The sequence below is a fragment of the Eleutherodactylus coqui genome, chromosome 3 (genome assembly GCF_035609145.1).
Source record: "Eleutherodactylus coqui strain aEleCoq1 chromosome 3, aEleCoq1.hap1, whole genome shotgun sequence".
Classification (NCBI taxonomy): Eukaryota; Metazoa; Chordata; class Amphibia; order Anura; family Eleutherodactylidae; genus Eleutherodactylus; species Eleutherodactylus coqui.
The window spans coordinates 194,209,654-194,225,819 of NC_089839.1; the positions used below are offsets into that span (position 1 = coordinate 194,209,654).

The following is a 16,166-nucleotide window of genomic DNA, read 5'->3' on the forward strand; positions in this document are numbered from 1 at the left end:
CAGTAGGGCTTCTGCAATAATTCTTGTATGCTAGATTTTTAATGTACAAAAATTGCAATTTTGGCGCTGGACGCTGGTGCCACATTGGTGCCACATGGTGCTGGTGTGACTTTTGGGGGGTTTACGCCGGCCACTTTTTAAAAACCGGGCAGTGTCAACCATTAGGGAATGTAGCTGTGCATGGCCCATTAGGTTGACTATAGTGTGTGCTACAGTTTATAGCTGGCGTATATGTTTCAATCTTGGGCATGGAGGTGCCGCCAGATGAGAGAAAATGTATTAAGAGATTTTCGCTCCAGAATATTTTGTGGTACCTTCAGCCGCACATATTTTACTTAGATCGGCGTATGGAACATCTGTCTAAGTGAATGGGCTTCAGTATATTCTTGGAGCAATCTGTGCAGTTGTGTCTTATAAGAGGCATCAATTGAAGTTCCTGGGTCACCACCTATCATGGCCTATTTGTGATACGCGTTTCCCTTTTTTTCTTCTTTTTTGCTTATTTATTGCTTTGATTTAGCAAAGCTGAGCATTAGAGGAATTTCCTTTAACATTCTTTGCAAACCAAATCTAAAAGCTTAACTTTCAGAATTAAACTCAGGTGGTCCTTACTAGGAGAGAAGAACAATATAGAAGAGCAAAGTCTGTCTTCTAGCTTTACTGAGCACAGTGACGCTTATTAAGGGGTCATGTCCACAGGCGTATTGGTAAGATGCTGCGGATCTCCCCACAGGTAGAGACTGTTTTATAGCGTGGTTGCGTATGACACCGACGCCAATATGCAATGTATTGCGTATGGACAGCATTGTGTATGCGGTCTATACAAATGTATAGGGCTGGTGCTGTGTGGTATGCAAGGAAACAAAGCATGCTGTGATCCATTTCTCGTGCGTATCAACACGCAATGTTCACACGTGCATGGATCAGCGAAAGACTTCATTCAAGGTGTATCACATAGCTGTGCAACGCGCGGTGCATAAATGCCTGAGCCCTAAGATTGGGTGTAGAATAAAAGAATGGTCCCTGTAACTGTAGCATCATCTGTCTTGTCAGCTCAGCTAGCCAATTATTATTAATGTTGTCAGACAAAATGAAAAAGGGGACACGGGGCAAGCAATAGCAATGAAAATATGACTATATTGGCTTCTTCGGAGTATAAGATCTAAAAACACAAAACTCTACAAAAATGGTCCCAAAAGCTGATCACTGGGAGTAAGAGGCAACCATTCTCTGGTTGCCCGGAAAAGACTTTAGCACCATCATGATAATCACAATCAAGAAGCAAGCCATCGACCACCCGAGACCACAGCATAAAACACTTGATACGGAAACAGAGAGAAACTAATTACTGAACGCTAAGGCTGAAAACTGTGGCACCAAACCTTTGGACACCAGGGACAGGGCTGAACAACCAATGGACACCAAGGACTAAGCGAAAAACAAAAATTACACAGAACTAGGGAACCAAGCAGTGGGACACTGCATGCTAAATACCAGGGCCAGAGGGGTATAAAATCACACTAGGAACTACAATAGGCACCACCTGGACACCGGGGATAGGGAGCAACAAAATACTGGACATCAATGGCTGGGGAAAGAAAATATTTATAAACATAAAAGGTATTGGACATAAGTGTAATACCAAGGACAGAGGACAACGAACCAGTAAAGACTAGGACATCAAATACTATAAGCCAGGGAGAGGGTATAACCAATAGACACCATGGACTTGGACACCAAACACCATGTAAACGAGATAACAAATGGGACTGGGGCACCAAATGCCAAGGGCAGGGGCAATAAAGCACTATAAAATTAAAGACTCGCAATAAAGGGGTTCCAGTTTGAGACTATTGATGGCTTATTCTCAGGATAGATCCTGAATAGTAGATGGGAGGAAGTCCACCACACAGAACCCACGTCGATCAGCTGTTCACTGGGCCAGTGTACTTGTGTACTGAGCTGATTTGTGCAGGAAGCAGACAGCTCCATCTCCTCTACAGAGGCCAGGCATAGTATTACAGGCAATCGTTCTATTTAATTAAATGAGAACTTTGCCTGTAATACCAATGCTGTCCACTGCAGTGCAAATAGAGCTGTCTGCTTCTTGCAGAAATCAACTCAAGCGAAGCGGCTGTATACTGTGAAAGAGGCTAAATGCTAGATACCACGGGCTGGCACACCAAATGCTTGGCATCAAAGAATGATGGCTACAAAACACTAGACATCAGGAGCCTGAAAACAAAATCATTGAGTACCTGAGTCTAGAGTACCAAACCACTGTACAACATGAACTGGGGCACAAACCAGGCAAATTATCATCACCATATGGAACTGGATAGTTTTGCCATCTTTGCCTCTTGGCTCCTCCTTGTGGTGGTTCACCTCATGCAATATACATGTTGTTTTCACATGTAGGGCTCTTTAAGAAAGAATGACTTGGCACCATCAGAAGCGATTAGAAGCACTGGCATCAGAGCTTTCCTTATAAAACGCTGAAGATTATTATTTGTATGTTTACATTTTTTTATGTCTAGTGCCCGTTAAGAACCTGGCAACGATGAGGGAGTTTTATGAACAGCAAATTCATACATAAATTTTTGGCACATGAGATATAAAAAGCTCCCACACAGCAGCACCTTTATTCAGAAGGCTCAACAGAAGTCCTGTGTGAGAGCGCTCACCACTACCCAGCCCTGCCCTGCTTCCAAAATGAGGGGGGCACATATAAAGAAATTAGTGCAAACAAGAGCAGTAATGTCACCCACGGTTGCCGTGAGCAACACGTCTTATCTATCCCATTAGGTTTTATACAAGATTGACAGCTACATCCTGACTTCTCACTGCTTTATGAGCAATGGTATTTATAGTGCACTCCTCTCTAATTATGTTTGCAGACTGGTGCGGTAAGTGGTGCCATATAGCGAGTACCACTTCCCAGGGCCTCAGTAGACCTTATTTATGCTCTATATCCCAGGGTACATTTTTGCACAGGACTATATTTCTTACGGCCAGACATTCCCCAAAAATAAGGCCCGAGTATATGGGTTGTTTAAAAAGCAAAAAATGGAGAATGTAACTACTACCGTATATGCGGGCCATCTTAAAAAAACGTACATGGGCTGTTTAAATGCCGTTCTAATCTTTGCTGTTTCTTCTTCACTAACGCCAAAAGGGAAAACGATGCTACCAAATAATTAAAAACCTGGCGCAAGGAACAATCTTCACAGGGTGCAGTGGAAATTTTATTGTCATGTGTTTAACCGTAGATTAGATAGATAGATAGATAGATAAATTTTAGATAGATTAGATAGACAATGTGTGAACAAGACCTAAGGAGGAAACTTCATACTACTTTTACGTCGCACCTGACACTTTGTGAAAAAAGTGGGTAGGGTCCAGCATTAGGGGGCATGGCCAAGCTGCCTGTAAGGGCGCCTGCACACGAGCGGAAATTTCGCAGCTGGAAGCCTGCATAGGATTGCGTTAACAAACGCAATCCTATGCAGACGGCCGCGGTTTGGCCGCACGAAATCTCGCACGGCAAACAAACCGCGGCATGCTCTTCCCCTGGAGTAATTATTTACCTCAGAAGAAGCGCGGGATTTTTTTACTATCTTTGGAGAAACCTGTTACAGTGGGTCTCACTAGTCAGTGAGACACAGATATCCAGCGGCTCTCCGGAAAAGCCCATCTGGATTGGAGGACACGCAGGGGAACCACCAGTTATTAAGATTTTAAGGCTTACCTGGACGTGGAGGTGGTAGTGGAGTCCATCCAGGCTCCACTACACACTGGGTAAGTCCAGATCCATTTTTATTCCAATTAGGATTTTGTCTCAAACCTTAGGAGCACTGTCCTGATATATATTTTGCATCTGCTAAAGTTGTCTTCACCTGCACGAGTAAAGTTCACTGCCCGTTTCCAGTGATTGAGTTTTCCAAGTTTTATCTTTATTTCAATCGCCGAAGAGTCATCAGTGTGAAAGGAATGGTGGCGTCACGCGTGACAACTGACACAGTCTACTACACTTATTTAGGTAATCGCCACCCGGTGTTGCCTGGAAGAGGCGGCACGGTGCCTTGGCCGAGGTTCGGGGGAGGAGTCTGGTAGAGCCGCTGTGACAAGTGCCATCATTACCCCGCCAACTCCTCAGCGTGGGCCTTGTGTCTCAGTCGCTGCAGCTACACTTTTGCACAACCTACAGTCACAGTTACAAGCAAGTGTAGACTGATATGTGCAGTGTACCATAATAAACTTGCATGTCTCCATGCCCACCCATATCACATTTTGTACCCAAGCTAGAGGCGGTACAACAGGGAACCAGAGCCTCCATGCCCACCTTTATCGCATCTTGAATCCAAGCGAAAGGTGATGCAACAGGGTACTAGAGCCTCCATGCCCACCTGTATCACATCTTGTATCCAAGCTAGAGGTGGTACAGCAGGGTACTAGAGCCTCCATGCCCGCCTGTATCACATATTGTATCCAAGCTAGAGGCAGTACAACAGAGTACTAGAGCCTCCATGCCTGCCCGTATGACATCTTGTATCCAAGCTAGAGGTGGTACAGCAGGGTACTAGAGCCTCCATGCCCACCTGTATCACATCTTATATCCAAGCTAGCGCCAGTACAACAGGGTACTAGAGCCTCCCTGTCCACCGTATCACAGCTTGTATCCAAGCTAGAGGCGATGGAATGGTGTACTAGAGCCTCCATGCCTACCTGTATCACATCTTGTATCCAAGCTAGAGGCAGTACAGCAGGGTACTAGATCCTACATGCCTGCCTGTATCACACCTTGTATCCAAGCTAGAGGAGGTACAACAGGGTACTAAAACCTCCATGCCCACCTGTATCACATATTGTATCCAAGCTAGCGGCGGTACAACAGAGTACTAGAGCTTCCATGCCTGTCCGTATCACATCTTGTATCCAAGCTAGAGGTGGTACAACAGGGTACTAGAGCCTCCATGCCCCTCGTATCACATCTTGTATCCAAGCTAGAGGTGGTACAACAGGGTACTAGAGCCTCCATGCCCCCCGTATCACATCTTGTATCCAAGCTAGAGGCGGTACAACAGGGTACCAGAGCCTCCATGCCCGCCTGTATCACATCTTACATCCAAGCTAGAGGCGGTACAACAGGGTACTGGAGCCTCCGTACCTGCCCGTATCACATCTTGTATCCAAGCTAGAGGTGGTACAACAGGGTACTAGAGCCTCCATGCCCCTCGTATCACATCTTGTATCCAAGCTAGAGGTGGTACAACAGGGTACTAGATCCTCCATGCCCCTCGTATCACATCTTGTATCCAAGCTAGAGGTGGTACAGCAGGGTACTAGAGCCTCCATGCCCACCTGTATCACATCTTATATCCAAGCTAGCGCCAGTACAACAGGGTACTAGAGCCTCCCTGTCCACCGTATCACAGCTTGTATCCAAGCTAGAGGCGATGGAATGGTGTACTAGAGCCTCCATGCCTACCTGTATCACATCTTGTATCCAAGCTAGAGGCAGTACAGCAGGGTACTAGATCCTACATGCCTGCCTGTATCACACCTTGTATCCAAGCTAGAGGAGGTACAACAGGGTACTAAAACCTCCATGCCCACCTGTATCACATATTGTATCCAAGCTAGCGGCGGTACAACAGAGTACTAGAGCTTCCATGCCTGTCCGTATCACATCTTGTATCCAAGCTAGAGGTGGTACAACAGGGTACTAGAGCCTCCATGCCCCTCGTATCACATCTTGTATCCAAGCTAGAGGTGGTACAACAGGGTACTAGAGCCTCCATGCCCCCCGTATCACATCTTGTATCCAAGCTAGAGGCGGTACAACAGGGTACCAGAGCCTCCATGCCCGCCTGTATCACATCTTACATCCAAGCTAGAGGCGGTACAACAGGGTACTGGAGCCTCCGTACCTGCCCGTATCACATCTTGTATCCAAGCTAGAGGTGGTACAACAGGGTACTAGAGCCTCCATGCCCCTCGTATCACATCTTGTATCCAAGCTAGAGGTGGTACAACAGGGTACTAGAGCCTCCATGCCCCCCGTATCACATCTTGTATCCAAGCTAGAGGCGGTACAACAGGGTACCAGAGCCTCCATGCCCGCCTGTATCACATCTTACATCCAAGCTAGAGGCGGTACAACAGGGTACTGGAGCCTCCGTACCTGCCCGTATCACATCTTGTATCCAAGCTAGAGGTGGTACAACAGGGTACTAGAGCCTCCATGCCCCTCGTATCACATCTTGTATCCAAGCTAGAGGTGGTACAACAGGGTACTAGATCCTCCATGCCCCTCGTATCACATCTTGTATCCAAGCTAGAGGTGGTACAACAGGGTACCAGAGCCTCCATGCCCGCCTGTATCACATCTTACATCCAAGCTAGAGGTGGTACAACGGTACTAGAGCCTCCCTTCAAGCTGTCAGTTTTCCACAATAAATGATGCTTTTACTCTGATATGTAATCAATCACATATAGAAAGTTTAATTCCATCTGACAACTTCTACTAGGGGAGGGACTGGTTTATGACAATCAGTGTAGATAGATGATGGACAGACATGGATGGATGAATATATAGAGATGGGATGGATGTGAGCCGGCTAGATATATATGGAGTGTTACACGTTCCGGGTTGTCTCTCGCGGTCACACTGTGACATCAGACAATGAGCCCTCAGTCAGTATGACCGGGTAAATAAAGCTTTCACTGTTGCACATTTTGGGACCCTGCAGTATTCGGCGGCCCCTCCTGAGGCAGGAATAGTAGACAGTCTCCCACAGAGACCAATGTGCCCTGTGTTCCTCCAGCTTCAGACATTCACCCCCATGCGCAACAGGAAAAGGAAAACACATTTTAACAATTAACATACCACACACGAGCGGCCACCAATAATATTAAATCCCAGGGATCCGGATTCTCTGTGGAGAACGAGAGTGAGCGCGGTCGTCTCTTCTCCCTACAATGCAGAGGGGAGAAAATGCGTGGTGAGTAGATGCGGTACAGAGCGCCCGTGTGCGGCCCTCAGGCCCGCTAAGCGCTCAGCAAATACCTTTTTACCAAAAGCAAATAATAAAACCAAGACATTTTCCTCAGAGCCAGAACGGACATCTTGTCGCAGGGAAGACGTCTTGTGCAGTTTATTGGCCGCGGCTACATTCCTGATGCGGGCTAGCCAACGGGCCAGTCACAGCTGTTGGGTATGGTGGGCCTTCACCCACACACAAGTCACACTGGTCAGCTGCAGCCTTCTGCCTTTATGGGAATCTCACCATGCAAAATGAACATTTAAGCAAGGTTTTAATGCATTTTGCTGCCAGTGAATGGAAACAGGACCAGTCTGAGGTTGGCCAGTGCCTGTGCAGTACCCGGCAGCAGAGGACTTATTTGTAGTCGCTGCGACCCAGCGCAAAGTCTGCAACAGGACCACCATCTACAGGGCGGCACCACACTGCTATGAAGGCTGTCTAACAGAAAATCTGTCTGTGTTGCCCATTTCAACCAATTACAGCGCAGCCTTCATTTTACCTCAGCTGTATAACAACCAATCACAGCTTTCATTTTACCTCAGCAGTATAATAACCAATCACAGCACAGCTTTAATTTTACCTCAACAGTATGACAACCAATCACAGCACAGCTTTCTTTTTACCTCAGCAGTATGACAACCAATCATGGCACAACTTTCATTTTACCTCAGCAGTATAACAACCAATCACAGCAGAGCATTTTTTTTTACCTCAGTAGTATAATAATAACCAATCACAGCTTTGATTTTACCTCAGCAGTATAACAACCAATCACAGCGCAGCTTTCATTTTACCCCAGCAGTATGACAACCAATCACAGCAGAGCTTTCTTTTTACCTCAACAGTATGACAACCAATCACAGCAGAGCTTTCATTTTACCTCAGCAGTATAAGAAATGGCAACCAATTACAGCAAAAACGTTCGCGTTACTTCAGCTGCCACTTTACTCTTGTTTTCGGCCGCAGGCGACAGCGGGGCTTAGCATACCTTATCATTGATGAGCTGCGTAAAAAGCACCAAAAAAATGGAACACACTCCGCCTGAGAACCTGAGAACCGCGTTGCTGGAAAGCGCCGTGATCGAGTGCATGTCTGCGAGGCCCCATTGATTTCAATTGGAGCGTTCTACCGCGATTAACATGGCGTTCAAAATGCTGTGTTAGGGCGCCTACCCACTTGCGTTGCCGATGGGAGAGGTGGGGTGGGGTTCGGAGCTAAGCTCCGCCCCACCCATTGTTGGCTGCGGACAAGGGGCAGGAGCTTAGCTCCACCCCACCCCCTCCCATTGCAAACGGATGGAGGGGAGGAGACAGGAGGTAAGCCGGGGAGGGAAGGGGGAACGTCTCCCCACGCCCCACGCCATTGCGGCCTTGACTAAAAACTGTCTGGTCCTTAAGACACAAAACACTCTGGTCCTTAAAATGGTGTATTGCGGTCACAAAGGGGTTAAACTGCTAATACCCCAATGAGTCTAATATCGGTATATCCCGAGTCTCCCATGTGACTGGTGCGATTAGCGCAAGCGTGATCATCACTCCATTCACTTCCACAGACAGATCAATGCGCTCAGCAATCTCCCTCCATAGAAGTTAACGTGGTCATACATGTGTGTCACCTCTCCATTCACACGGCACATGAGATTGTCTTATACAGAGTACACAGCCTTTATTGATTCACCTGAGAACTCTCCACAGCCTGTGATTATAAAGGAAGTCTGATTGGCGCGGTTTTTTATGACTCAAAGCATCTTTAACACCATTTTAGAAATGGAGAGCAGGCATGGCCGCACCAACAAATGGGAGCAGCGGCCAACTTCGTCCTCCCTCTACTTTACAGCTTTTCCCATCAGCCTAACGACTTTCCAACTCGCACAGTGCAAATTTTGACACCTCTGTAAAAGCCCACTCCTTTTACCGTAAAGCTAGGATTGTTGGCACCAATCCATTATCCATTAGTGAGGCGGACATAGTCCTTAAAGAATAGCTGGAAGCGGTGCCAAGACTCCTTGTAGCTAAAATCTACCGAGTCCAAGACGGAAAGCAGGAGTGCAAAGAAACCATTTACTGTCCTGTAGAATTCATTGTTTTATCATTTCCTCTTATAGACATCAACAGACAGTAAATAATGGGTAGACAGTAATATATGGGTCAGCTGTGGGCCACCGTGTACCGCCAAGCCTATGCAGAGACACATCAGTTGCAATGAGATACTTTGCTTCACATGGAGTGCCTACACATAACTCCCAACATGTGATTCTCCGTTTAGGTCAAGCCCCAATCCGCAAAAGTAAATTGCCCAAATGACCATTTTGGGGCACATTTTTCTAAGCCGGTGTTACCTTAGTTAATTAATAATGCGAACACAATTTTTTAAAAGTTTTTTTTAGGGGGGAGGGGCTCAATGGCCCACTAAGGTTAAATTGTAACCAATCTAACCACAGCCTTTGACATAAATTGAAACCCACAGTTGGGTCTCCTTAAAAAATAACCTTTATTGATATGTAGTAAAATATATTACTTCTCTGCCATAAGCTGAATATTTTACTACATATCAATAAAGGTTATTTTTTTAGAGGGACACAAATGTGGGCCTTGGTTAGTTATTCCTTTCTGTCTGAATCTCCTCGCTTCTTTTATCTCAGAGGGTCATGCGATTTCAATCCTGACAAGCTGAGATCTACTTGGGGTTATGTGTCTAGTTACTAGCCAATTTCTTAGTCTGTGTGATGCTGTTACATGGATTTACTACATATACTGCTGGGAGGGGACACAGGCACTTCTGTCACAGTTACTGATGATCACATAGCTCCTGTCACACAGTTATATTAGAGGAGATCACAGCTTATCCTCCTAACTGTATACTTATGGTCTGTAGCTCACTAAGGTGAATATAAAAAGTAATGATATTAAACTGTTCCCCTCTGCAGGCAAAAATAGTCTAGCATCAACTAATGCAGTGCAGATGCATCATGGGACTGATGCGAAACTAAGTAAAAAATGTCACCATCAAGATGTTGTCTGATAAGCATCGAACAGGGGGCTGAACTGCACGGAGGTGACTGCAATATACAGAGGAGATTGAGAGTGTGACAGGAAATTAGGTGGGGGGTGCCTGGGGGTGAGTGGACCTTTAAAAAAAATGCATGGAAAAATTGTATGATGAGAAAAAAAGAGAAAAAGCACTGCCCTAAAAAATGCATGAAATTGTGTTTTTCTTTTACATGCATCAAAAAAAACACCATACAGGAGGTCTGCAGGAAGCCATAGGGCAGTGATGATGAACCTTTTAGAGACCGAGTGCCCAAACTGCAACCCAAAACCCACTTATTTATCTCCAAAGTGCCAACAAGATAGGGGGTGGGGCTTATCGCAACGTATGATTTTTACCTCTGTTGTTCTTAAAAGGACAAGGCCTCCAGTAGTAATAGTGACATCCCACAGCGGCCCCCAGTAATAATAGTGACATTCCACAGCAGGCCCCAGCGGTAATAGTGATAACCCACAGCGGCCCCCAGCAGTAATAGTGACACCCCACAGCAGCCCCCAGTAGTAATAGTAACACCCCACAGTGGCCCCCAGTAGTAATAGTGACACCCCACAGCGGCCCCCAGTAGTAATAGTGACATCCCACAGTGGCCCCCAGTAGTAATAGTGACACCCCACAGCGGCCCCCAGTAGTAATAGTGACACCCCACAGCGGCCCCCAGTAGTAATAGTGACACCCCACAGCGGCCCCCAGTAGTAATAGTGACACCCCACAGCGGCCCCCAGTAGTAATAGTGACACCCCACAGTGGCCCTAGTAATAGTGACACCCCACAGTGGCCACTGTAGCAATAGTGACACCCCACAGTGGCCCCAGTAGTAATAGTGACACCCCACAGTGGCCACTGTAGCAATAGTGACATCCCACAGTGGCCCCAGTAGTAATAGTGCCCCCCCTCCTCTGCTCGGCGCTGCTGCTGGAGCTGATATCGGGTGCACACTGGGACTACAGTGTGCTGCCGACTCCTCTCCCCCTGCTCTCACGGAAACAAGCAGGAGACGTCAGGGAAGGAGGCTGCCTGTCCATGGGCGCTTTTGCATTACATTGCCCGCGTTGATAATCCGGACGCAGTGAACGCTCTCCATAGCTTTGCTCTGGAAAGCGCAGCACCCCTGTCCATCAGCTGAGAATCATAGCGAGTCTCCGCTCGTGGGCGGCAAATTGCAGCATGCTGTGAATTGCTGCGATTCTCCGCAGTGAGCCTATCTGTCAAATAGGCTCACCGCGGAGATCCGTCTGCTGGCTCCTGCTCCCAGGCGGCGGCTCCCGCAGCGGAGATCTGCCGCAGGATTTGGAATGGCCCATGGACAGGCAGCCTTAACATTGATTTTTTTTAAACCTGCCATTTCTACGTAACACGCAGAAAGGCAAGGCAGGTCCTATCTTTTCTCACGTACATGATATGAGTGTGAGAAACACGCTCATGAGAACGAACCCAATGAAATCAAGGGGTCGCTTCGTCACACATGCAAAAACATGTGCAAACACATTCGTCTGTTTAAGGGCCTAAACACATGGGCGTGTTTTTATTCAGTTTTGCAGTCATGAAAATTATGCCTGCAAAACGTGACGAAACTAAACCATTGATTCTCACGCGTTAATACTACGCGCAAGAAGAGATACGACTTGCCCTATCTTTCACACACGTATTTTGTCTCGTGCGAGAAAGATGAGGCAGGCCCGTCTTACCGCTTTTTTCCCCCCAAACTCATGCGTAAAGCCCGGAGTTTGAATAGTCAAAAAAATCCTGATGTATGCGCTAATTTGAACTGCGGATTTTTTCCACAGCGTGTAGATGAGATTTCTAGAAATCACATTGACTGTACAGTAAAAAGCTGCGAATGAGTGTTTATCGCCACAGTCCCGATGTGAGAAGTGAGGTTTTACAGTATGATTATATTCTGTCTGCCGCCTGTTTGGATTGTCTTTGGATCCTTGAAAGTTTTGCAAGGGTTAAGTACAAAAATATCCATGGGCCCACGTGCTATAAAAGCAAGGAATGGGTAAACATAGTCTGTGTCCACAGCAGGCTAATGTGCTGCGCTTACAGCTGTCAGCCAAAAACCTATCAGTCAGACAAGACTAAATCCGGCGTCTTCACAAACAGACCCGCGCCGCCGCAGCAGCTTGACGGTTGTCACTTCTAACAACACACAATGGGGGGGCAAAATAGAAATCTGAGGGCATGGTAATATCCTCATGTAAATGTTCAGCCGCAGGATACAGCTGGCATAAAGCACGGCCCGACTTTAAGTAAAAACAAAATCGCACACTCAACATGGCCGCCCACTTGAGCCGGTCTCCCGCTGACTGTGCATTTTCTGAGCCAACGCTTTTTTTTTCTGCAAACCTCGCAGCTGTTTTGAGGCATCCATCTTTCAGATAATGCTACGACTTGGCACGTATCGTTGTGGTAATCGCCTGATCAACAACACACTCTAGTAAATTATCTCCTTTAGTGGATGCGATTCACAGAAATTATCCATGTGGCGGTCGTTGGCAGAGCTTCCATGCCAGTCATGGGACATCATCCAGCACGTAGATTCTGTATAGACATGGGTTTGTCAGTGTATCATAGCAATAAAGCAGATCTAAGGACATTCCGCTAAAAGTGCCGCAGATCGCCCGTATGGGAGATGATCGCGGATTCCGCGATTCAAACCTGGTCATGTGCAGTGGACCTTACACGGGACACGTATGGTCTGAATAGTCTATAGAAGTATAGGAACGACTGTGTGCTATTACACAGAGTGATTGTTGTTCATCTGTTCAATTTTGCGATCGCTGAGCGAATTGTTGGGAGCGTTTACACGGCCTGAAATCTATTTCATTGCCTAGTTAGGGGCCATGAGGTTCTTTGGGGGATGTGTCTGAGAAATGTTGACTCCTGCCCAATGCATGGTCATTGGTTGCCTGAACACACTTAAAGGCCGCAACACCGAGTGTTCCGAGTCTAAGCCAGTCAGTGAGTATCTTCAGAGACCAAAACCAGCCAGAGACCGCAGCGGCGAGTGTTCTTTCAAAGACCAGCATGGACTGTTCAGTTGAGGATCACACCCATATATGTGTGCGTTTTCAGGAACCAATGAGTGTTGGGGCTCATTCACACAGCATTGTACTTATCGCAGCCCATTCGCTCTGCCGGCAGAGATCACCTACAGGCTCTGATTGGCACTGTGTATTCCTGGGATTCTGACGTGACGGTCATGCGCATTGTGACTTTATTTTCAAATTCCCTGCTCTATGTAGAGCGGGGCTGCGTATTAAACGCTGACCACTTGCAGGCATTGTGAAGGGGCAGCGTTTCAATACTCAGCCTTTCAAGCTGTATGCTGCGATTCATTTCTCCTGCGTTTTATGCTCAGTGTCCCCTCGCAGTTCCAACGCGGGTGTGAATGGAAGAAAAAAAAAAACGCTTTTTCCGGTTCCCGCAAGGGCAAGGAAAAGAATTGCAGCATGCTCCATTTTTGCGTGGATTCCACACGGACTGTTTCCATTGAAGTTAATGGAAGCCGTCCGACCCGCAGCCCGTCCGCAATTAACATTGCGGACAGGCTGCAGATTCCGCGTCATTGTCTAGCGACGACGCAGAAAGGAAGTAGAGTGAAAAAAAAAACTGTACTGCGCATGTCCGACGGCAAGTCTGCAGTACAGATGAAGAACAGAAATGACAGGTACGCATGGATGCCGCTGCTGTCAGGGTCGGAATCCGCTGCAGGCTCTCACATGCAGAATCCGGCTGTGCCGTGTGCAGGCAGCCTTAGATCTACCTCCTTCCTCATGGGGTGCTCAGGCCGCTGCTTTGTACCTTCTTCATGCCGATTTAAAGTAAAGCAAGGACAGAATAATTATAAACTATAAACTAGCCATATTTAGACTTTGAAAAGACACTTTTCATACAGGACCTCATTCTGTGTCACACTAAGAAAAGTTATATTTCGGTGGAAACCCCCAGCGCGCTGAGCCTTTCAGACCCCTGTCTGTAGGAGATTTATAACGTAGTAATGCGAGCATGAGGAATTGCAGGAACAGGGTGGAAAGAGACGTTTTTCTCCCTTTTCTTGGAATGTCTGCAGAACCTGCAGGATTTCATTCTGCAGAAACAATCACAATGAAAAATTAGGTATTCAATGACAGCTGGAGCAAAAGATCTGAGAGGGGAAATTCTACTTACATGGACCTTAGTACCTGGAAAAGCACAGCGCAGGAGTCGATTTCATGGAGTAAGCATGTCCATCCCGCAAACAACGTCTGTGGCTGCGCATTATAAATAGAAAGGTCCTATATAATTACAGGCTGCCATACTATAATTTTGTAAGGGACATTAAAAGGGCTGTTGGGATGAGAAAACCCATTTTTATGTACACTATCTTACCAAAAGTTTTGGAACATCAGTAGAATGGATCCTGTCTTATTTGCATGTCACGTGTCCTAAACCATGCTACATAAGATGCAGACCCTTGGAGGTGTCAGCCATAGGTTGTGATGGGAACTGCACACTATTGGATATACGGGTTATGCTGCTGCACACAAGCCGTCCATCAAGAAGAGCAATGTGTTGCCCCATCTACAATGGACAGTTGAGCAAGTGAAGAACGTTCTATGGAATGATGAATCCCACTACTCTGTCTTCACATCAGATGGAGGTACCTGGTGTGGAGGATGCTGGGGAACACCGCCTGCCTGAGTGTGTTGTGCTAATAGGTATGTACAGCGGAGCTTGCATTATGGGCTGGGGATGTTTTACGTGGCATGGTCTCGGTCCGTTGGTTGTAGTGACAAGAACCATGAACATCGCGGTGAACTCTGACATTCTAGACAATAATGTGCTGCCAACAATGCGGCAATACTCTAGGAATGGTCAGCCATACTTCCAACAAAACAACGCGGCTTGTCACAAATCTAACACTATTTTATGCTGGTTTGCATATACGGATGTTCCAAGATTGGACTGGCTGCACAGGGTCCTGACCTGAACCTTACTGGACACCTTTGGGACAAACTAGAACGTTGGGCCAGGAAATATGAACAGCTTCCGTCTTCTCTTGAGAGAACTCGCCAGACGTTTGCAGGATGAATGGAGGGAAATACTAGCTGAAGTGTATCAGAAAGTATGCCTCGGAGTGTATCAAATGTCATTAAGGCCAAAGGATTCCCACTAATATTAACATATGGATATAAATACTACTTGTGATTCTTGCTCAGCTGTCCAATTACTTTTGGCAGGAAAGTGTAGAGAAGGGGAGTTTATACATCCAGTACCCTCGTCTATTAGCCAGAACGGAGAATATCTACAGAGAGCATCTTTGCAAGACCCGACACATCTGTGCATTACACGGACAGTCCGTTGATTATATTGGAAACTGTGTAATGCATTACTTCTCCTATGGTGGCGCTGCAGGTAAACTGAATACTTACTGCCAGATAAATTGCAGATGTTTTCATACACCAAGTGATCTGCTTATTGTCTGCACCTCTAAACATGGAATTGCCAGCAGAATTCTGCCATTTTCAATTCTACATCAAAATCTGCACAATAGACAAGTGGATTTTGTTGCCAACTTTTCTGTACAATGGAATATTCCACTACTGAATTCTTAGCCGTCGAGCAACTGCTTTGTGTGGCCGTACCCTTATTCCAAATTACTGTATAGACAGATTAAGACTGAAGAATGGAGAGACTTTAATGGCCATAGGTCATAGAGGAGCTGTAACTTAAAGGGATATACCAATCTCATCCAAAAGATACAGCCCGTATGCGGCTGCTGCTAGTGGCCGAGGGTACGAAACTAGCCCAACTGGCTGTTTCCTAACTCCCATTTACTTCTGTGACAGTCATGGAAACAGCATAGAACAGCCACATCAGCTGTTGCCATCAGTAGCCACAGCAGTGAACCAAGACGGTCCCAGACCCCAAAAGAAAGGCAGCCTGTCAGTACTCTGCATCTGCAGAAAGCTGTTTACCCACACCATAACAGCTCAATGGCTAAATATTGTACTGGAACCAAGCTCATATAATGTTTACCACACCAGAACTAAGCTCTGTGCATAAGTACTGCACCAGAACCAAGTATGG

The 16,166-nt window shown here is 46.5% G+C and overlaps 1 protein-coding gene across 2 annotated transcripts in view; it reads right to left on the minus strand.

Annotated features, from left to right (window-relative positions):
* Window positions 1-16,166, minus strand: part of PDZRN3 (PDZ domain containing ring finger 3) — a 258,422-nt gene that overhangs the window by 224,480 nt on the left and 17,776 nt on the right. Inside the window, exon 2 of one of the 2 annotated variants that reach the window (XM_066596710.1) lies at window positions 6,890-6,976. The exons of the other annotated variant lie outside the window; for it this stretch is intronic. Coding sequence (XP_066452807.1) covers window positions 6,890-6,976 — 87 coding nt within the window. The remainder of the gene's footprint in view (window positions 1-6,889; window positions 6,977-16,166) is intronic. 2 annotated transcript variants of the gene reach the window in all.